The 24,218-nt window shown below is 47.4% G+C and overlaps 1 protein-coding gene across 1 annotated transcript in view; it reads left to right on the forward strand.

The window, feature by feature from the left end:
* TBCD (tubulin folding cofactor D) overlaps window positions 1-24,218 on the forward strand; it is a 2,329,415-nt gene that overhangs the window by 67,380 nt on the left and 2,237,817 nt on the right. Inside the window, exon 2 of the mRNA XM_085616794.1 lies at window positions 14,063-14,266. Coding sequence (XP_085472920.1) covers window positions 14,074-14,266 — 193 coding nt within the window. The 5' untranslated portion in view covers window positions 14,063-14,073. The remainder of the gene's footprint in view (window positions 1-14,062; window positions 14,267-24,218) is intronic.

Genomic DNA, 24,218 nt, shown 5'->3' on the forward strand with positions numbered 1-24,218 from the left:
CTTTTTCCATATTGGCCTGGTCAATAGCACGTAATCTAGAAGCAGCTTCAATTTGCGACAATTTCCAGATTTCATTGTAAATAGCATAAGCCCATCGTTTAGACCTGCCATTTGCAGGACCCTTAATAAAATCATTTAAATCTATTTTGTCATTTAAGCGTGATAAATGAAGCTTAACTGAAGTTAACGTGGAATGTTGCAGCCATGACTGACATAATTTACCTACAGAATAGGTAGTCACTGTGTGTGAAGATGTAAAACGAGGGTCAACCCTAAGTTGTGTATATCCTGGAGCCAAATCCAGAAACCGACGTTGACAGGAATCTGAGCTTGTTTGCCATACCAACCAACCCTCAGGATTCAATGTCGAAATGTTGAAGGTGCCATTGGAAATAAGCGACTGCAACATAGTAAGGGACAGATCTGAGTGATTTTCCCAACCAGGATAAGCACCCAGATCAGGGATCGAGGGAGAAATTATGTTTTTAGATATAGCCAATCCAAAACAGGTGGTCTGAAAAATAGATGAATTTAAAAACAAGATATGGTTTGGGATAAGACAGGCTCGATGCAAAGCTTCTGTTCCTTGTACTTGCCACGGTTTAGTTCCCCAAACCGATTTAAGATCGACAGTAGCTTTCCATACGTCATAACCTCCAATAGCCAATTCATCCATAAAGGATTTGGAATATAATAATTTTGTGTGTGTCAGTCTGACCTTTGAAGTGGGTTCTACCGCTACCTTAAAATAAAAAGAATCGAGAGGAGGAGCCTAGCGCGTGATCAAGATGGCCGCGTGAGCTCAGAGCTCCCGAGACCCTCGTTCCCTCCGGCAAACATCCTGTGAAGAATCCTGTATTTAACACCCGGAATATTGGAGACGAGCCGTTGCTGAGGTGATCGTCGCTGTCCGGACTGAAATCGCCCACCGGAGTCCGAAGTTGTGATACGTGGAAGTTTGCGGCCTACCCCCGAAAGATGCCCGGGGCTTGCGCTGGCACGGTGCCCGAGCACTAATTGAACAACAGCGGCCGCATGAGGGGCGAGCCATCGGAAGGACGGTGTCATCACTTTCGCTTTCCTGTTTTCATCGCGCCCTGGCCTAGGAGTGAGTCGCGACGGTCACTTGTTGCACTGTCGACACGGGCCCGGCGTGGGTATTGAAGGTTCAGAGGGCCCCGCCTTCTCTGGATGGGCAAGGGAATTGTTTCTGCAGCAGATCACGATGTCGGCCAAATCGGAAGCCGAAAAACAGAAGCCCAAGAATACCAGGCGGGGAGGATACACCCAAACCAACAATATGGATCGTTATGCCCAGCAGAAGGGGTCACCTGGCGAATCGGGACGGCCACTGGAAGCCTTGAAAGATGGTTTGCCCCCCGCTACGGAACCAACCCTGCAGGATATCATGGGGGCCATCGAGGGGATGCAGTCCTCTATTGGGCAGCAATTCGAGACCCTGGCACATAAAGTGGACACAATCTCGATCAACGTCAATTTGATTCGGGCAGACCTGGGGAAAACCAATGAACGGGTTCAATCCTTGGACCTTAAAACCTCTGGCGTCATGGGAGACGTCTCTGATCTGCAGCTGGAAGTCCGTACTTTGAGGACCGCAAACGACCTCTTTGCCCGACGGCTGGAGGACTTTGAAGGCCGGGCACGGCGCAATAATGTGCGCATTATTGGGGTTCCAGAAACCTCGGAGGAGCAGTCGGTGGACTTGTTCGTGGAGGACTTGGTGGTAAACCATCTGGCGCCCAAGGGCCTCAGTAAGTTCTTTACTGTTGAACGGGCCTACAGAGTCCCTGGTGGGAGGCCCAAGGTAGGGGCCCCACCGAGACCGATTGACACCAGGATCTTTAACTTCAGGGACCGCGACGCCATTCTACAAGCATCACGAGTGTCCGGCCCGATGCCTTTCCAGAACACCACAGTGAGTTTTTATCCTGACTTTACCCAGGTGGTGCAGAAGCAAAGGCAGAGCTTCCTGGCGGTTAAGAGACGGCTAAGAGAGATGGGACTGAAGTACGCCATGCTCTTCCCGGCCAGGTTGCGTGTGGTGTATGAAGAGCGGACTTTCTTTTTTGAATCACCGGACATGGTCGGAGACTGGCTGGACACATTGCCCCAACGACGGACTAGCGGGGAGCATGCTGGTGGAGCAGAAGGTGGCCGTGATGAACAAGAGTGAGGACTCTGGTGCCAGACCATTTTGACTTTGCCCAGGACAGTGAATCACAGCTTTCGGTCTTTTCGGGAGGGTTGTAGCCCGGGGGGCGGCGGGGGTACGATGGGAGCTTCTTCCTCCTCTGGGGTTCTTTTTGTAGACTAGTTTTAGAATAGGGCGACAGGCACACTGCAAGTTGGGGGGGCTTCTTAAGCTTACGCAGGGGTGCAGGGTGGGGGGTGGTATGGGGTTGTTGAGGTGGTTGTTGTTGGTTTTTGTTTTGCAAGGCGTAGTGATGCAAGCTTTTGTTGCTCGAGTGCTGTTCTACGGGGGGGTGGATGTCTCCTTACATTTCGGGATGGGGGTAGGGGCTTAAAGATACTCAGTTGGAATGTTAACGGCTTAGGCGATCGTATTAAGCGAGGGATTGTCCTGCAATTTCTGAAGCGATGCTCCCCTGACATAGTTTTATTGCAGGAGACGCACTTGATGGGTAACACGTGCTACGCACTCAACAGGAAGGATTACAAATTCGTTGCACACTCGGGGTTTTCCTCGGGCTCTAGAGGGGCTGGAATACTTGTTAGGGCCTCGCTGCCGTTTGAGGTTGACTCCACCACTGTTGATGAAAGGGGGCGCTTTGCGGCTGTGGCGGGGAGGTGGGAGGGCAGGACGCTGGTTTTGGTTTCTGTTTATGTCCCTCCTGCGCTGCAGCCCTGCACATTTGCGGACCTGGGGAGGGCTCTGTTGGATCTCCCAGAGGGAATGTTGGTGGTGGGTGGTGATTTTAATGCGGTTGGCTCCGGATTGCTTGATAGACACCCGCCAAGAAGCTCTGGGGGGGCGCAGAAATGGCTTTCAGACTTTGTGGATACCCTTGGTCTGGTTGACTGTTGGAGACTGCTGCATCCCACTCAACGGCAGTACACTTTCTACTCCGGGGCGCATTGCAGCCTCTCTAGAATTGATTATGTTCTTACTTTGGCTGCACACGCCTCCTTTGTGTCCGAGGCTAGGCACATGGCTAGGGGTATTTCCGACCATTCGCCGGTGTGGATCTGTATGGATATTGGTCGAGGAGTGGTGGGCAGGGTGGCTCCGATTAACCCCTGGTATTTCCGTGACCCTAGGACTCGTAGCGCGGTGCTGAAGGCGGTCGATCTCTACTTCCAGGAAAATCTAGGCTCGGTTACGTCTGCGGTGTCTTTGTGGGAAGCGTTTAAAACCGTGCTGAGCGGAGAGGCCCTTTCCTTGATAGCGGCAGCCAAACGTAGGAGGGATGCGGAGGTCGCACAGATCGAGGCGGAGATAGCGGCTCTAGAGTTGGTTTTGGAGGAGGAGGTTACGGCAGCACCGCTGCATAAATTGAGCCTAAAGCAGTCGGAGTATAAGGCCCTGGTGACGAATGCGGCCAAAGCCCTGAGTAGGGACCAGCAGGGGCGACTGTATGATGTTGGGGATAAGGCCGGGAAATTAATAGCGTGGTTGGATAAAAAAGAGCGGGCTAACCGTGTGGTGCCAGAACTAGTAACAGAGGGTGGCGTTATTGTCACTGAACCGGATGGCGTAGTCCAGTGCTTCGCAGATTATTTCCGCACGGTCTATACCTCTGTGTCGGACAGGCCGATGGAAGACTCGTGTGAACTTCTGCGCGATCTGGCTCTGCCTTGCCTCTCCGACATAGACAGGGAAGATCTAGATGGTGACATCACAGCTGACGAAGTCGCGGGTGCTATTCGCTCACTGCGCCCGGGCAAGGCCTCGGGCCCGAATGGCCTGCCAATTGAGTTGTATAAACTCCGGCCGGACAAGATCGCTCCACACCTGCGAGCTATGTTTGTAGAGGCGCGGGAGACAGGGTGTCTCCCATTCGACCAACGCCTGGCGACAATCGTGGTCATACACAAAGATGGCAAGCCCAGGAATAAATGCAGCTCATATAGGCCGATTTCGCTACTTAATGCTGAGCCGAAAATCCTCGCTAAAATACTGGCTAACCGCTTGATCAGGGTGATCGGGGACCTGATCCACCCGGACCAATCCGGTTTCATTCCGCACCCTAACACTGCGTTGAACCTTAGGCGCATCCACGGCGTGCTCGCAAGGACGGGGACGCTGCGGGAGTCGACCATTGTGGCTGCACTTGACGCCACGATGGCTTTTGACACGGTAGAGTGGGCATATCTGTGGGCTGCACTTGCAAAATTCGGCTTTGGACCTGGCTTTGTTGGCTGGGTGAGGCTACTGAATGAAGGACCCTTGGCTAAAGTCGCGGTCAATGGTAGGGCGTCCTGCCCGTTCGAGCTGGGGAGGGGCACCAGGCAGGGTTGTCCCCTGTCGCCATTGTTGTTTGCCCTCGCTCTTGAACCGCTAGCGGCATGGATACGATGGTACCCGGATATAAGGGGGATCCGATGGTCACCAGATCATGAGGACCGCATTTCTCTTTATGCCGACGACATTTTGCTATACCTCACTTCACCCAGGAAATCCCTCATAGTAGTCTGTGATGTTTTGACTTCTTTTGGTAGGAACTCGGGTCTCACCATTAACTGGGGGAAGTCGTATCTGTATGCCCTAAGTGGAGACGTCCCTGTCCTCCCGCGGAATTGCTCGATCCGGATCGCCCAGGAGGGCTTTTTGTATCTAGGGATCTATATTTCCACCGATCCAATTGTTCGATATGAGAGAAACCTGCTCCCTCCATTGGCGCGCCTGCGGCGGGATGTGGCGGGTTGGCGGCGGCTGCCGCTTTCCCTCCTAGGCCGTGCCGCACTGTTCAAAATGATGTCTCTTCCCCGCTTTCTTTATAAAAAAATAAATAAAAAATAAATAAATAAAAGAATCAGGGTTTGACACACTAAAATCCGAAAAGTATGTGAATTTTTTCAATAAAGTGTCAGAGCTTCCGGGCATAGGGACAGGACAATGTTCCCATTGAGTGAAATTAACAAAATTTCTAAAAGTATTTGTTCTGTGTAGGAAATGTGTGCCATAATGTTGAAAACAAAACTGCTCATCATAGTTTGCAGTATTTAAATACAGATCTTCAGCATCAAATGCAGCATAATATTTTAAATCAGAAAACAGTGCTTCTATTGCTTGTACATCCCAATCATCTGAGCGGATGTTTTGTTTAACTACATCACCCATAGAAACACAAAAAACAGTTGGCACATTAATTACTTCGGTGGGACCATGAATTTGATAGTTCACTGCATCCCAAGCAATCCCATCACGTACAGGCCAGGCGGTGATGTTCACAAACGTCTGGTCTCTTTTCATGATGTGTGATGAGGAATGGGGGGCCAAAGTTCCATTAATTAATTGAATTGTAGAACGCTCATTCAGGTAGTGTCCATTGATAAGTCTAAAAAACACTACCACAAAGCCAATTGTCATGAATAAAAAAATACCAATCAGCACCAGCCAGATGTAAGTCCAAGGTGCAACCAAAAAATGTCTCTTGAACCAGGCAAAAAATATAGAAATTTTGGAAGGGGCAGTGGAAGTCAATGATTCAGTTTCAAAGGAGGACTGGGACTGGGCAAGTGTTGTTGTATGTAATAGGGGCAAGGTGACTTCTGCAGGATAAGCAAACTCAGGATCAGCGGGCAAACCACCAGCAGTAGGTGGCGGATCAGTAACTGTAACCATCTCAACGGAAACCTCAGGCACGATGATAGAGGGTGGCACCACAACAGAGTTTCTCAGCATCGAAGGGCAGGAAACCGAAGGTGTCATACTATGGAGAATCGGCCACCCTGTGTAGCTTGACATTCTCAATTGAAATGTACCTGTTTTCCTTGCGACCAGGAAGTGGGGGTAAAACAACTGTACGTGTACCCAATACTCCAAGCACCGGGACTGGTGCACGATAAGAGGGGCCAAACTCCTTCTTGTTCTCCACCTTCTCACGGACCAAGTCACCAACTCGAGGCAGCCAGCCGACTACCGGAATCAGCAGCGCTTCTTCGGATGCAGAGGGCACGTGTTCTTTTGCCAGAGTGTCTCTTGCTTCTTGTAGATTCTGCAATACAGCACAGTGGTCATCTAGGTCAAAAGGGGCGGCAGCCGCCGCCATGTCTAGACCGTCAAGGTCCGGAACAAACATTCTCACTCCAAAGAGCATCATGTAAGGGGTCCTCCCACCCAGAGACCTTCTAGGAAGATTATTAAGTGCACGTTGGACATCATACAAGTAGGCAAGCCAGTTCCGGCCTGTACCTAACACCTTGGCTGTCAACGATTGCTTTAGGTCACGGTTCATCCGTTCCACAACACTATTGCCCTCAGGCCGGTATGGAGACGAAAATTTGACTTGGACCCCCAAACTTCTCATTGCCTCTTTGTAAGCCTTAGAGGCGAACGCTGGGCCCTGATCAGAGTGAAGGGTACCACACGCAAAACTCCCTATAAAGACACGCAATGCTTTGATGACAGTGCTGGCATCAGCACTCCTTTGTGGCCACACCCACAGAAAACGTGTGCACGAATCCACTGCAACCAAGATGTACTTGTACGCAGTATCTGAGGTAAAAGGACCGCAGTTATCTAAATAAACACACGCTAGTGGTTGATTAGATATATGCAGCTGCGTTGGAGGTGGACGCGCAACAGAAGAAGGTTTGATCTGCTGGCAAATGTCACAATTAAGTACATAAGCCCTCGCTTGGTTATACAAACCGTACCACCAGTAACGCTGCTGCAAAAGAGACACAGTTGCTGACACTCCAGCATGCGCAGACGCAACACCTTCGTGGGCAGCTGTTATCAGATTTGGTCTGCAGTCCGCGTTGGGAATCAATCTATCACCAACGTCGTTAATCCTCACTAATGGGACGTTATCAGGACTTAAGTGATAATGGTATCGAGAAGGAAACCTCTAGGGAAGTTTGTCCCTGTCTCAGAAGCAGCTATAGCTGCTAAGATGTCTGCATCTATCTTAGATTTTGATCTTGTAACTGCTGCTACTAAATATGTCGCCACTGCTGTTTTAGCTGCCTCGTCAGCCAAACTGTTACCGACAGCATGGACACCAACTCGTTGGTGACCAAGAGTGTGAATTACATCCACAAGTGGCAGACTCCCTTTGAGTTCCGACACTCGAGCCCAAAGCGTTTTATGCTTCACTGTGCTACCTTTGGAATCACGAAAACCATTCGTAATCCAAAAAAGCAAATTGTCGTTGTAAGATTGAACACAATAGTAAGAGTCGCTCACTATAAGAGTAGTGACTCTGTGGTCAGCAAACTCAAGTGCAAGCACCAGAGCACGAAGCTCCGCCAGTTGCGCGGTACAATCACCCAATGACTGTGTATGCACTGCATCAGATTTGAACTCTCCATTCACGAAAGTACCGACTACAATTGCGCAAGCCGCTGAATAAGCGTGCCTTGATCCAGTTGCGGGTTGCGCCGACCCGTCAGTGTATGACACAATGGTATTCCTCTATGGGGCGCAATGACTGCGGAGCAGGATGAACAAATTCATACTCCAAACTCTCTTGAGTCTGCAACGCTGCGTCAAAGATGTATTCGACGTCTGGCGAAGCTAAGGAGGTTGCCCATTGTATCCACCTTGGATGCAAGGCCTTAGAATTTGGTACACTAGCTTTAGTGACTGCTTCAAGAGCAGGAAACGGTGTTACCAACAGCATGCGTTTTCCTTGTGATAGCGCTCGTTCTTTCAGGATCGCCATCTGAACTGCTGTCAAGACTTTTTCAACAGTGGAAAATCGCAGCTCAGCCGAAGTGTACAGATGAGATTTGTAAGCAATGGGGACTGTGTCACCCTCAGTGAACGTTAAGTACGTGAAACCTTCCGCGCCTGGAACAATTCTAATGACCAGGTTGGTGTGGTTGTCACGAGTGTTTAGATATTTAGCTGTAAGAAGATCAGTTTGCAAAGTATACAATGCCACGAGTGCTCTGGCAGCCAGCAAGATCTGGTATAAGTTGGTTGTATCAAGGCATAAAGCGTCTTGATACGCTGGGCATAATCAGGAATGTAGGATCGACCGAAATTCAGAAAACCCAGCAAGGATTGTAGTTTTTTCAGTGTCGTAGGGATACGAAGGTTTGCGCATTTCTCAAGGAACTGCGGTGCCAAGCCTCGACCTTCATTATTGAGTTCGTACCCCAAGAACAACACCGTAAATTCAGCAATGTGCGACTTCTTAAAGTTAAACTTGTAACCGTAGTCTGCAAACATAGTCACTATGTTATCCACACGAGCAAGATGTGGAAGCAACTCGTCGTCTGTCAGATAGATGTCATCGACATAAGAGTATGCTTCGGGGTCTACCATCTCCAAGAGAGAGACCACGCGAGCGGCAAAAACCCCAGGGCTGTTTTTATAGCCCATTGGGAGCCTCTTGAACAATTTTTGTTTGCCACCCGAGGTGAATGCTGTCCACTCATAACTAAGAGGGGCCAGATTATGGCAATAAAAGCCATTGTATAAGTCGAGCGTAGTTTTGAAACGTTTTCTCACAAGACTATCTACGAGAGCCGAACTATGAGTATTTTGTACCGCACACGTCCGGCAATGTGAGTTTAAATGCCGGTAATCCAAAACTAGGCGGTACGACCCGTCAGGCTTCGTTACAGTGAATAAAGGATTATTCATTGGTGACACACATGTCTCAATCACTCCTTGATATTCCAATTGTTTAAGGATTGACGCGACGTGAGATCTAGCCTCGCGACGCATGGGATATTGGGGTTGAGACTGGGGATCGGATCGCAATGGAATCTCGTGATTGGGAGAACATTTATCCCAGCCAACCTGATTACGATATAACGCAGGCGCGAGCACCTGCGCCCACTCCCCGGCCAACCTAGTAGACTCCTCCGTGGGCACTGCGTGCCCAAAGGAAGGAAGTATAACTTCCTCTCCCCTAGGGGCGTCCAAAATGAAAGCCGGATGCCAATCTTTCTCCGCCAAAAGAATATCATATGTGGTGGTAAGATTATCCCAAAATACCACTTTAATTTTGCGTTGTATGTCACCATCAATATTAAGGACTATTTCAAATAATCTTTCCGGGGGGGCTACGCGAGTATCAGCAGTTTCAACTGTCACATAAATGTCAGTTGCTGTCGCCTCCAGAAATGGACGCAATGCTTCCCGCACTACTGTAACTTCCGCCGCGCTGTCTAGCAGCGTTAGTGCCCATGTCAGGTTCCGAAGCTGTGTCCTGACCATCTGAGGCATATCTCGCTGAGATAGCAGCAACTTTCTTTTTCTGAAACGGTGGACGTGGTCTGGCAGAGTCTTCCTGCTTGCCTTTACCGTCAGTCTGGCGGGGCTGGTCTCGACTTTGAGTGCCCGGTCCTCTTCCACGCTCTCCACCACCAGAGTGCGAAGTCGATGTTTCCTGTGAAGAACGAGGAGAGCGTTGTTCAGAAACCTGAAACCTATCAGGTGACTTAATACGAGTACGATCGCGCAAATCATAAGTGCGTTCACTATACGACTGAACTGGTGAGGCAGGACGAGAAACCTGTTTCTGTTGCTGCTTCTCTCGTTTTTTGGCTCGCCAACTTTGTTTAGGAAAGTTGGGCTTTTCGTCTTTTGTAGACGAACTCACCTTAGTTTGTTGCACTACATCGGGAATTTTGATGGTGGGTTTCACACCTAAGGCACTACGTCCAACCATCCTATAGGCTTTCGCAATAATTTTTGCGAACTCCCTAGGCTTATCGGCATCAGCCACAAGCTCCAGCATATTACCAACTTGGAACTGCATGGCATCTCCTTTGAGGTTGCCCATTACCATGGAACAAACCACATCGAAACTGTCGACAAGCCTCATTTCCAACTCAATAGCTGCCTCCGCACCATGACTTTCTTGAACTTTCTTGATGACGGAGGGTAGTACAGCCATAGACGGAGTGCCGTAGCACTTCGAATATGTCGCAGCAAAGACCTTGCGCCAATTGTCACAATCAACAAGTTCAGGGACTAGGTCTTTCGGCAAAGTAATGGTGAGTATCCTGTGTTTATCCACAGGCGTAGTGTTTGGAAACACGGCTTCTAATTGATCAAATTTTTCCGCAAGCCAGTAAGGAAATTCATCCTTACTGAGGGGGCGCTTGCCGACAACCGCGTTAACCATAACAGGGCTTATCACCAACGCGTGATGGTGATCCGCCCCGTGTCCAGCAACCGCAGGTGCTCCCACCGGAACTGTGCGTGACACATACTGCACTAAAGCCCTATGGACCGTAATCAGGGCTGTGTGTAGCGTACGTAAATCACCCACTGCCACCGTCATGTAGCGTGGGTGAGGAGTATATCCGGCCAGTACCGGCCATGTAGCCCCTGCAATTGACAACGGGCCCATTCTCGCCGATACGACCTCATGGGGGAGGGCGCCATTAAACCAAATTGTATGCTGCCAGGCAGAAATAGGAATTTCCAGAGTCCGATATGGGGCATAAGCCGCAGGAACAGCCGAGGCTGTATATTCGTGGAACAAATTATCGTCTGTATCCACCTCCGCAAAGGTCACCCATGAGTAAAACAACTCATACGGGTAGGTGGTATCAGCACTGACCACAAATACTACGGACATCCCGTCATCAGGAACCCCATACGCCCTCAAATGAGCGCGCAGAGGAACCCGACTATGAGCGGGAATATTAACCGCCATAAGGACTCCTTAAAGTATAATAACGATATTCACAGTAGCACTTGGGCTAAAAAATTATAACCTTTTTAATTTTCAAGCTTGATTGAACCTTTAGTCTAAACCTAGGTAGGTTAAACCATCACTCAAGTTTTCCGGAAACGAGAGTGAGGGTAGTTGTGGACTAAAACTAGTACTACTAAAGCGTCTTAGACGTTAAGACCAAACGTTAGGGCGCCATGTTGCAGGGATTCTGCTTTTGTACAGAACTATGCGCAGGAGACCAGGACCTCAGAGAATTGTGGTGTACCAGAAAACTCCCCTCAGAACCCAGAACCCCTTATCCGACTAGCTTAGTATGCCATTCGTTAGCCTAGATCTAGCTAGGCGGTCCCAATGTATAGACAAACCAGAACAAGCGACTTAGATATTTCTCAGGAGTGGTGGGAATCCGAAATACCTGTTCGTACTTATTTGTGAGTCCAAAACATAATAATACTGACACAGTAAAGTTTAAAGAGTTTATTTTATAAACCTCGCGTCCTAAGATGCAGTACTTTGGCTAACACTAGCAGACTAACAGTACAGATCAGAACCATAAGCATTATTACAATACCATATAGAATGAAAGGAGCAATCATACTATTAATGACAGTGGTATACGGCCACACTCCTTTCACTATAATCTAACACATTATTATTATTAGACTATTAGAAGGTCTCTTAGGCTAACAGGGGGGACCCCATACCATATAGATCAGCTTAGTAGAATCACATCAAAGTATCAGCTCACACAGCATGCATCAGCTCTTCTGTTCGAATGAATGTAAAACCAAACTGTTCTGCAATATTAAAGACGCTTGTCCTTCAGATATTGGCAGCTGTATCCATGATATGTCTAACAAGTGGTACGATCAATCTAAACACAACACTCTGTACCTTCTAGTGACCCAGACGCGTTCTTTGCACGATGTACAGACCAAGGGCACATTTCACGGTTAAGAATGTGAAACAACAGTTTGTTATCCTGTAAGGCAAAGTCGAGTCAGCATTTCTAAAATGAATAACACATAACAACAGTGTTGTGTGCAGCGCAGCAGAAACGACAAGCTTGCTTGCTAACCATGATCTCTGTTATGCTAACTTAGTGTTGTAAATAGGGCGTGGCTTAATCCATCTCTCCGTATCATATCCACTCTACAACACTGTACTACACTCTGACACTCTACTTCACTCTATGCCTATCCACTACACACCACTTCACTATATTGTATGACCCCAAAAACTCAGGATGAGCTCGACCATTTTTCAGAGAGCTCTTTGTATATTACTATCTAGGAATGGCGTAACTTCTAAATAAAAATGTGTCCTCCACTCCCAAGGTATCCCTTTATAAGTGGGGTGAATGAGATTGAAAATAACTATGAAAGGGGCATTGAGGATACTATGGTCCTATGACCCTTATTGCTCCAACATGTTTTGGCCCTACACTACTGGCCTTTATAGGTTCTCTGCATTTGGCATGGTGGGTTTGTTTTCCGAGTACTCCCCCTGGTGAAAATTTCATGTGGCATGCATATTCAGTTTAACGCATGAAGGCAGTTTATACTTGCCTATCCAAAAGTACCTGTAAAGCAAGAAATATATGGCTTAAAGTAATACTCCCTGGAACACGGTTGAGCACACCATGACTTTTATGGGTCAGGGTAAACCCGATGACGCAGCATGCCACTATTCGAGTAGGTGAGGGTTATTTATATAAAAAAGGATTTTTCCCCCTTTTTTCTACCTCCAACTCAGGTCGTGTAGAGGCGTGGCACATATTAACCGTATTCCTGATAATTGTCTCTTCTAGCAGAAGAATAACTTTACGTTTATTGTGTAGTTTCTAGGGAATACGTATCACCACATTCTTTGATATATGAAACAATCTCCTGGCAAACACGAAAATGTCTGGAATGGTTAAAAATTCCTTCAAAAGTTTCTTGTGGCATGATGGGGAGCAGTGTCTGTTGATTATTATTCTCAGCCTGGTCTTTGATGAAGGTGGAACTCACAAGTCTCTAACTGCTTCAAGCATGTCATGTATTCATCCATCAACTCCCTAGGGATCTGACATTCCATTCTGGGTGTGTACTATTCATAGTTGATGTTGCATTAGAAGTTTAATCTCTCCTTGAGGCATTTGTAGATTTGGATCCTATCTTTTGCGCATGTTAGAAACAGGTCTTCAAAATCATTGCTCGTAAGTGAGGAAACAGTTCATGGCTTGTTCTTCAGTGTAATTTTTACATGAGGCTTTCAAATACTTCTCAAATTTCCAAAGCCATTTAAATGACTGTCTCAACGTTTGTGACTTTGACATGGTGCGTGGCAGAGGCTTGATGCACATGAAAAAGCCCCTTTACTGAGTGTCTGACCTCCACAATTCTAAGGCAGACTCACCTTAGATCCATGCAGAAAGTTTCAGAGAGTACCCCAAGTGGCTAAGGGTATGCCCAGGCATGGGTCCCTTGCTTGCTGACCACAGTATTCGAGCTTGCCTAACTGATGAGGGGTGACACCCTGAAACCGGTCCCAGGATGCTTGCTTCCGTCCAGGGAAGACCTGGCCTGGCAGTTTCCTTGGGGAGTAGGCTCAAGACGGATATGCATATGACTGGGTCCAAACTGGGGTGACGCAGCAAAATAACAATGGATTAAACCCAGAGTGAGCGTTTGTAAACTTTCAACATTTCATCCATCATTTTATTTTGTTTTTTACAGAATAGACTTACAAGGAATATGTTAGACTGTCATAATTGTCTGCTAAGAATAGCTAACAATGATCCCACTATAGGACTGAAATGAAATGCTCTATAAAAAGGGTTTATGGATGAACAGCTAAGCACAAGTAAGAGGAAGAACATCCAAGAAAACAGATTACCAGCAGTCCTATTGATACTCTCTACAGGAACTTTCATGGAACTCTACAAACATTAATTAAAACATTACAGAAAACCCAACAATAATATTGGTTTTAATTCATGTTCGCAGTGTGTACACATTCCGTAGACTTGTGTCTAATTTCTTGACATGCCTGCAGTTGTCTTTACTTTGAAAGAACGTAATTTTAAGAAATGTGCTGCTATTTGAAACCTCATTGATACAATTGTTTGCAGAGAATGGAGGAGGTCCTTTTTTTGCCTGCATCTTTCTCAACAGTTCACCTCCTAAAACTCTTCTTTTTTTCTTGTCTTTGAATACTCTTGTTATCAGGAAAAGAGAAGATGGCGCTAGAAGAAATGCCTTGCGACAGCTCCGAGCAGGAGGATGGGGTTGGCAATGAGCCTGATGTCATTGCCCAAGGAAGCATTCTTGAGACCTTTGCTGAGAGCAAGGAAGCTAAAGCTTTGATCTGCAACCTCAGAGAAGTGTACGCCGACCTGGTACCCCGAGAGATGGTTATTGAAAAGTTCATTGGTAAGACAGAGATTTTGGTTTCTTTCTGTAGAGGCTGGCTGGTTGTATTCCAAGTGCAACATTTTAATAACACTTTGACAATTGTGGAAAATGGAATTTGGCCAGAATTAAAGAGCTTTCAACTGTGATTGGTATTGATCTGGTCTAAGTTTATAACAATTAACACCTTTTACCTTCTGGTGGTTTGTTTGGCTCTGTGTGAAACATGTATGAATGTGAATTTATAGAGTGCAAGCCTAACTATAGAGCAGTGGAGCGCATAAGCAGGAGGTGGCATAGATGTAGCAAGGGTAGGGTATGGACTAGGTGGAGGGAGTATTCTGAGAAAATTGATTGGGGAGGTTGCAAGAAAGGGGGCAACGCAAGGAATTGCGAATTAAGCTACCCATTAAAGCAGTGACTTAAACACTTTTGTGAGGTAGAGGAGATTTGTGCTTGGTCAATTTCAATGGAATGCCATTTCATGCCTTCCGGGCACAGCAGAACATCTGATATCTAGTTTCATTCTTCCTAGTTTCATTCTTCCTGAATTTCTTTGTTTTCTAGTCTGAGAATCCTGTTACTCTGTTTGGTGTGTTGTCTATTAGATAAATAGATATATATTTTGACGGAGGGGCTCCTACTGCAATGCAGGACAGTGCCGACATAGAGGTGGTAAAGTGCTAGTACTTGTACTGCGTTTCACTAGGGGAATTCCAGGTGGTCTTAGTTTTGTGAACAATGAATTTAAAAATTGAAGTCGACATTCTATATAGAAACCAAGTCTAAGTGTGTAAAGTCTTCAAGATCAATATCATCCAGATTGCTCTGCACAAAAAACTGTTTGCTACTATTAGTGACAATGGTGAATTTAGTCTTGGTCAGGTTCGTTTTTGAGGTAGGTACTGGATGTCCATGCTTTTGATGCAGGATGTCAGACAGGTGATTTTATAGTTTGATATTATCCTTAGTGGATGTTGACATCTGTTTCTGCTCCCGGAATTCCATCTTTAGGTTGAACAAAACTGGCATGTAGATGGGGTCTTCCGGAACACCCATGGTCTCTTGATGGCCTTTTGATCTGAACTAGCTGATCTTATTGTAGGACGCTGTCTTGGATGTCTATTCTGTTTGTGAGGATGTCAGTAATGTTAGATGGTTAACAGTGTTGAATGCTGCACAGAGGTCAAGTAAGATGAGGTAGTAGGTGTTACTATCTTCTGTGACTTGCAGATTATTGTTCACCATTTGAATGGTTGCCGGTTTGTTGGCGCACCTTTGGCTGAAGTGGACTGGTAGTTCTGCTTTACCCTTAATTTTGTGGTGCAGCTATTTAGTAAGATATTTCTCAGAGAGTGTATAAAGGTGTTGAGAGAGATCAGTGTTGAAATGTTGCAAGCTGCGAATGGTGTCAAGACGCTTTTGTGTGATCTTCGATATTGTCAATCTGGTTTTGGATGAATGTGTTGATGACATAGCACTTTTCTTTTGAGTGCAGGATCGACAGCTAGTCTGCCGAGTTATACACTGCTTTGTGACTTTGAAATGATGACTGCCCTTTTTGGAGACCTTGCTGATGGTATTTTGGTAGTAAGCAATAATGAGTTTCCAGAATTGTTTTAGGGTGGCAAGATCATTGTCTACTTCATGTGTCTACACTTCTTTCTCTGAGTTCAAATGTTGTTTGTGCTTTTGATGTGTTCCAAGATGTCCCATGGGGTGAATATTCTGGCTGTTGATTATTCAAGTTTCAGTGTGGTGTAAGTATCTGCTGTTGTTTGGACTGTGTGATTGAGGCCCCGAGGGGGGGGGGGGGGTGGGTTCAACATTAGAGGTTGAGTTTGAAGTGGTCCAGATGTCTGCAAGAGTGTTCTGGATGCTAATTGTGGAACATGTTTAAATATAATTGTGGGCTCTTTGTTGTTTTTTTTTTTGTTATGCTTGGTGGCTTGTTGCGACTCAGGGCATTGGTAACTGCCACTTCATCTGTCCATGCAAGCTGCTGTAGCGGTGTTTCATCATAAAGATGCAGACAAGATCCTCCAGACTATTTTCCCTGTTGGAGGTTTTTTTAGATGAACTGTTTGATGTCGATAGCTGTGATAAGAACAAGGAAACTTCTTCCTAGTCTTCACAGGTGAATCTCCTGGGAGGTTGAAATAATCGAGGAAGAGTGTTAGTTCAACTTTCACACTCTGAGGTTTTTAGGTCTCGCCTAGTGACGCAGCGCATGCGCTGCTCGCTCCTGGCGAGATCTATTGTCGTCGCTTTTCTTTCGAAGCGAGGTTGGAAGCTCTACCCACGCCAGTCAAATCCGTGCTTTCTATTGGGAGGGAAACATGTTTGGTTCCCTCCCTGTCTTCGCTCGGCGTGCCTGCCCGGACAAGGCATGTGCACGAGCCCAGACAGGACATATGCACATGTATGTTGTAGGAGCACAGCGCGCTGCTTTGCTTTTATTCTGCAGAGGTCTTTGCAGGGCGCGCTTTCGCTTTCTTTACTCCCCATGTTTACTTTGTTAACTCTCTGCTTTCCTTTTATTTGCATAGCCTTTTTCTATTCATGTTTATGTTTACGCCACTTTTGTATTCGCACCGTTATATAGACGCATAGTATGCACCTCCATGCGCATGTGTGATTTGCAACTGCGCCCCCTGCGTGTGCTCTCTTCTTGTAGCAGGCTGTATCTGTTTTATGTGTCACGAAGCTTGTACTGCTCCTGTATTCATGTGTGAAAACGGCATTGCTGATGCTACCGCTGCTGCAGTTTGTCCGCGCACCGCAAGGCTATCTGGCGCTGCCGGTATCTGTGCTGTACTTAAGCGCACCTTTAATGGTTTGTGAATGGAGCCGCCATCACTTTTGAACAGTGCCATTTTAACGTTAAGCGCGTCTTTAATACTTTGTGAACGGTGCCGCTTTCAGATTGCAGAGGTCAAAGGAAGGGGGTGGGAGATATAAAAGCGGGTGGAGGGCAGGGGCCCTCCAACACTGCCCTCCAGACGGCATCATGGAGGGAAAGGCGCTTCTCCTTCGCCCGCTTCTGCTTTGCCAGGCTTCCCTGGTGCAGTCAGTCACAGTGAGTACAGCCCTCAAGGGTTACCACCGAGCTAAAGTACTGTACCTGTGGGGGTGTGCAGTTCAGCGAGCTGTGAGTAGCAGACGGTCCGACTAGGTCACCCATGTCAGAGTACTGAGAGAGGCCGAGGGACTCACCTCAGAGTACTGGGAGTACCTGCAGGGGTATCACCTCTGAGTACTGAGAGAGGCTGTCGGGGCCCCAGCTGAGCATGGAGTACTGAGAGTACCTGCACGGTACCGGACACCCAAGTATTACTAGCAAGAGGATCTTCATGATTCGCGCTGGTGTGCCAGCTCTCTTAGAGCACTGGGGCCAACCGCAGCCCAGAAAGTGCACCGAGTCAGACTGCTGGACCACTCGTCTCCCCCCCGGCCTCTGGGCCCCATGCCATACACGGGTAGAGCTTCATCAGCAGAACCTGCCTCCTCGCATCTACCTTCTCCTACCTGTAGTCTCTCTTCCCTTCCCATCCCGTATGTCTCGTTCTTCTCCTCGCTCCGTCCTTCCCTTTCTCTATGGCTTCTGTCTAGTCCTTTCTTTCTTTCCCTCTAGCTCGCTTTACGATTCTCTTTCGCTCTCTTCATTTCTATGACTTTCTTTCTCGCTGTTATCTCATGGATACTTCGCTCTGCCCTGTCACTCCGAATTGTTGCCCCTCTCCTTTTCCCTTCCTCTCTCAATGGCTTTTCCTCAGGCAAGTCTCTTTTTCTGTTTTCTATGTATACGTATGCTGAGCTGCTTCAGTCTCAAGCACTGGTCATTTATGTTATGGGGTGCTGCTACACGTTCTCAGTGACTTTATTTTCTTGTCCATCTTCCTCTTTCAGTTTCTTTGAAATACATTTCTTTTAGCTTCCCTCTCTTACTCTTCCTCGATATTTTAATCCATCTGTTTCTCCCTCTGTGCTCCACAGTCTATCCCTCCTACTTCAATCTTCTTCAGCAGCTCTTCCTCTGCCTCTCTTTCCTCACCTTCTCCCACAGTTTGCACTTTTCTACCTCTACTGTAACTGGCCCCTGACCGTCGCTATTCGTGTTCGCACAGTCTATGGCATTCGCAAATTCCAGTCTTTGACTGGTCATTGAGGAGGCTGGCCCAATTCACTCTACCTAAATGACATACTATGAATAGACAGTACCGGTCCCTGCTACACGGGTGTGCCAGCTACCGCCAGGAGGACCTATGTCAAATACCATTAGCAGGTCACTACCACCCAGATTTACTAAAAATTGTTCTGCGAAGCGCTATCTGGCAGTATGCAGTTAGGGTTGCCACCTTTCCAAGAGGAAACTACTGACCATTTGTTGTTTTAAGAGCCAGCAATTGTCTCGACAGTCACATGATACTAAATAGGACTTAAAACAAAATCAACTGCATCCATTTGTAACATGACCTTTCTGCCTTTGTGTACTTTATTAGACAGGGGACGTTAACCCAGCTTTAGAACGCGTTTAAAAGTGTTTGCAACCTCAGCCAATGAGTGGTCACTGTTTGTCTCAGCACATACGGAAACAGCAGAATTGCCACCTGTTGTGGATCTGCTTACCCTAAATTGAGATAAAAGGATTTTGCCTACCCTTATTTATGAGCTCAGATCCCCTTGCATTATAGCCAGCTATGTTTTGGGCCATGTCTTCTGGTTTCTCTTGAGCTCCAGTGTATTATGCTAATGTTGTGACTGGAACCTCATTTTGCTTTGTGAAGGGTAGGTGACCTGGGTTCCGACACACATAATCAGAGGGTTGCCAGCACAAAAACTTTTCTTAATGTACAAATTCTTTCAGACATAAAAGGGCTTTTGCGATTCTTACTGAATCGCAGATAGGTGGGGGAGTTGAAAGGGACATTCCCCTCCTATTTACAAGTTAGAAAATAATGTATTCATTGATGAGATACCGACCCTCCAGTTGGTGTGGTAACTGGTTTAACAAGCATTTGCAATGCAGTAGGTCTCGCATTCATGCGAGTTTAACCCCTTGCATGCCCTTGACGGAACCACTCCGTCATGAGCCACGGGCGTCGTGTGCTCATGACGGAGTGGTTCCGTCATGCTGCGGCCGTTGGCGGCCGCTCCGCCCACGCGGCGCTAATTCCCCGCCTGTGCGGGCGATTAGCGCAAGTGGGTGGAGTCATGACAGAACCACGCCATCATGAGCACAGCTCGCCCGTGACTCATGACGGCGTGGTTCCGTCATGAGCATAGCGGCGCCGCAAACCCCCCCCCAGCGCTGCGGCGGAATTCGCGCCGCAGCGAAGGGGTTAAGCTATTGGCATTGTATGTTTTAAAAACCCAAACATAAATAAAAGGAATTGTCATTTTACAATGCCAATAGCTCAAACTCCCGAAATGCGAGACCTATTGCATTGCAAATGCTTGTTTATCTTTTTCATGAATTGGCTGGGACCTGATCCTCCATATATGAGGTGTAGTGAGACAGTTTGACTAGCAGTTGGTGTGAATATGAAGGCAAGAAGTTCAAAGGATGTGGGGGCCATAACGCACAGTGAATGATGGCGATGCACTCCAAGTGGTTAGACGTTTCGATTTGCTGCTGTATATTAGCCCTGAGGAATTGAGATCTCAATGATGTGTGTGGCTGTTGGAGTGAGTCAGGGAGTTGGTATCCAGGTTATTCATTGTATGAGATTTGCTATGTGTGCTGCTTGTGTGAGTGCGTGCTCAGACTGGCATGAGTTTTCAAGTGAGCATTGAATGAGCATATGATGTGTGACATGCAGTTTGTAAGAAATTGGATTATTATTTGGTTTATCAAGGAATAATCACAACCCTTGAGCTTAATGCCCAGGTAGCTATTGCACAAAGCTGACCGGCCTAATGCATGGCAATGTGTAAAGTCATTTAGCAGTACCAAAACAATAGTATAGTCAAAATGCAAAACAATAAATATCCCAAACTGAATTATTAAAATAGAGCAAGCAACATTTATTAAACAACATGACACAAGAATGACAAAAATCCAATAAGGGGAACAGAAGATATGAATTTTTACAGTTTTAAGTAGAAAAGTATAAAGCACCAATGATAGTCAATGATTACAGTAGACCAGGACCTAGGTGCAGTTTGAGGCAGACTGCGATGGATTGCAGGTTAGGTATACCTGGCATGTTCATCCTGAGCAAAGACTGTACCTTTTGACTTAGTCTTTTAATTCTCAATTTGCCACAGGGGTACACTTATAACGTCCCTCAGGACCTCAGGGGAGGTATTTAGAGACTCACAGTGTATCTAGCAGAGGCCAACAGCAGGGTCCAGTCCATGTCCAGGTGCCACTGGTTAGCTGGGCACTTCCATGAAAAGGCCTCTCTGGTAGCTTGTTGTATCCTTGTAGCCTGAACAGGAGTTCAGCCTTATGACACTTGGAGTCCACTTCTTTGGCCTGGGTAAAAGAGTTAGTCTGTTCTTCAGGGGTTCAAATCCATTGTGCCAGCGTGCATCAGGTCATGTGTTCTCAATCGTGCCATTGATCCTGGGACACAGTGTGTGAAGTTTGGCTGGTTCATCACTTCTTAAGGAACTGCTTTGGACAAGGCAGGACAGGCTGTGATTTGATTTTTGCATGTGCGGATTGGGTCACATGACCTGGATTAAGTGATGGTTCCTGGCATGCAGTGCCCTCAATTGTAGTTGTTTAGGTCACTAAAACGGCCATAACAGTTCGCACTGGCTGAGACTCTTGTGGACATCAGTAGCACAGAGTTAGAAGCTCTCTCCTGTATTCAGTTCAAAATACTCCATCCATTGAGAAGGGTCTTTACTTACTTTAGATTATTGTATTTTATCAGGGATTTAAATTACCTGCACTCCCAGTCCAGGATCATTCCCTGAAATCTAAAATGTGGTCATAGTCGTATATAGCTTTAATCGGAGTCATAAAAAAAGCCATAAACGCAGTTGTACAAAGAGAACATACATCAATTTCATTACATCTGATAACAAATAATTATGTACATTAAAAAACAATATAAACATGAGCTCAGATTATTAAAACAGATAGCTGCCAGATTTTTCATTGAACGTTTCTTTAAATATAGTCCTTTTTTTTTGATAATCAAGTTTATTCGCATTTGAGATAGTAAAACAAACATAGAGAGCATAAAAGTGCACATTGTAGCAAGTCCATCAACGGCAGACAACAGGAGACCTGGCCTAGTTATAAGGCCCTCGCCAAACCAGCTTGTGCAAACACAATATAACGATATAGGAGAAAAATAAGTACCAAACTCAAGCCAATAGATTGAGCTGCTTGCTGCAAACCTTTTCAAATTTTTCGAGACATCCCCGGGCCTCGAAGACTGGTTCCTCCTGGGCCGCACACCAGTCCACTCCCCGCCGCCACCTACGTATGGTAGGGGGTGTGGCTCGTGTCCAAGCTGCTGCAATATCCTGCTTGGCCACTGCCACCGCAGTGCCCAAGAAGCGTTTATCGGCTCTAGAGCCGTCCAGGCCATCAAATACTCCCAGGAGAAGGCATATAGGGTCAAGAGGAACCTGCCACCCCAGAGTCTGCATTAGCTCTAATTCCACACCCGACCAGAATGGAGCGAGTCCAGGGCACAGCCAGACCATGTGGTAAAAATCGGCCGGGACGTGGCCACATCGTGTACAATCAGGGGAGGGAGGTAATCCTGCTCTGTGTAAGCGCGCGGGAGTGAGCTATGCCATGTGAAGGTAATAACGTTGGATGAGACGTAGCTTAGAGGAGGTCTTCAGGGTCTTGGGAGCCATAAGGGCGTCTCGCCAGTCGGCTTTCTCCAGGGGGCCCAGCTAGCCCTCCCAGCGGGTTCGCAGCAAGTCCAAGGTAGTAGGGTCATTGTTCATGTGGGAGCGGTAAATCCGCAACACCCCCCCTCTAGCCAGGATCACCATCATGACTTGGGCTTCTAGCAGACTAAACTCTGGGAGTGAGGTGCCTGGTGAAATATGCATAGTGTAACGCCCTGAACGTCTCAGGATCGTTTAACAGACACGACAATGAGGACGCAACCACTAGTGAAGGGTTAGTTGTTTTAATGAAGGCAAATATAATACAAAGAATAAACAAAGTTATAGTCACTGGAATCCTCCAGGCTAAGTACGTTACCAGCCCACAGCACGGATGGTCCTAACCGTCCTCTGCATATACGCCGGTCCCGGCGTATGCCAACAGAGGGCAGAAATGAAATGGCCGACAATGCCAATCGGTAGGCTGTGAGGGGCACGAAGAGTGTTGGGGAGAATCGAGGAGTCAGGGAAACACCCAGCCGGGGTCTCTACCTGAAGGGAGCAGCCGCTCAACCTCTTCCTCAGACTGCACCGGGACGCGGAGTCACCTCCTGGTGATGCGTCACCGATACCCCAATCACAAGCAAGAAGACTGAACCGAGAGCAGCCGCTCGATCGATCCTGTGGACTTCCGAGTCTGTAACGCGGCAAACACCTCCTGGTGTGCGTTGCAGCTGGCAGTCCCTGTATCTCTGGTCGGGCTGGGAGTTACGACTCCAACCAGCAAAAGCGCCACTGCGCTTTGACTCAGCCGAGTCAAAAAGCGAAGCTCAATGGTTGACCGGTAGAGCTTCCGGGTCCTTCACAGGTGACGATGGGGCAAGACACGGCCCAGGGAGTAACGACTCGACCTACCTCCGTTCTTGCCTTACTGGAGCACCACTCCGGAACACTGCTCTTCACGAAGCAGGTACGTCGGTGTGAACACAATATCCGACAGCGTTGTACCTCCCGGTTCCTCCCTTTATAGGGCGTGTTTTCCTTGAGTTATGTAACAGCTCTCCTGTTTACATAAGGGCGTGTTTCCTTGAGTTATGTAACAGCTCTCCTGTTTACATAAGGGCGTGTTTCCCTTGAGTTATGTAACAGCTCTCCTGTTTACATAAGGGTGTGTTTCCCTTGAGTTATGTAACAGCTCTCCTGTTTACATAACCTCTCAACCGCTAAGCATCCTGGGAGATGTAGTCCGTTTTCGCTGGTTACCGTTTTCCTCCCCTCGTATGACAGGAATTCTTGACACATAGTGAGGGCGTGACGGAGCTGCAGGTATTTGTAGAATTGAGTTGCGTGAAGGGAGTGGCGTTGCTGAAGGTCGTAGAAGTCCCTGACGTGATCTCCCACCCAAATGTCCCCAAGGAGTGAAATCCTGACCCGTTCCCGAAAACCCTGAAGGGCCGATGCTGTCATGTACCGTACCACAGAGGCGTATGTTGGGTGAGCTTCTTATCCCATCTCGTATAGCGCAGAGCAGAGCGCCAAGCCGTTAGGACCGCCCTAGTGATGAGTGGAATAGTTAGTGGAATGGGTGCATCATACAAGTAGGCTTGGATTTTTGGGGAATTCCATAGTTCTAAGCTCGGTGCGATAAGCCGGGTCGAACCAGCCTCCAGCGAACCAGTCGTGGACGACAAGGAGTCTAGTGGCCAAGTAGTAGAGGTGAAGGTTGGTCACACCCATTCCACCGTCGAAGGGAGGTATCCGGCAGGAGGCCAGCGCGTTATGTGGCCTTCCACCCCCCCATAAAAATTCTGGTAAGTACCCCATCGAACTCATGGAACCAACTACCCGGGAGGTGAAGGGTGATATTTTGAAGGATATATAAAAAACGGGGAAGGATCATTTTAAAAAGTGCCCCTCTTCCAAGGGGGTTGAGTGGGAGGGATTGCCAGTGCTTAAGGTCGGCTTTGGCTTTCGTGACCAGGGGGGTCAGGTTGAGAGCCCATTCCAGCTCTGGAGGAAGGGCCACCCAGATCCTGGGATATTTAACCGATTGCCTCCATAGGGGGATGTTGGATTGCCAGTCGAAGCAGGCTCCCAAGGGATGGAGGGGGATCAGAGTGGACTTCGCCGGATTGAGCCGCAGGCCCGAGACATTCTCAAAGGCCTG

This window comes from Triturus cristatus, chromosome 7 (assembly GCF_964204655.1).
Source record: "Triturus cristatus chromosome 7, aTriCri1.1, whole genome shotgun sequence".
Lineage (NCBI taxonomy): Eukaryota > Metazoa > Chordata > Amphibia > Caudata > Salamandridae > Triturus > Triturus cristatus.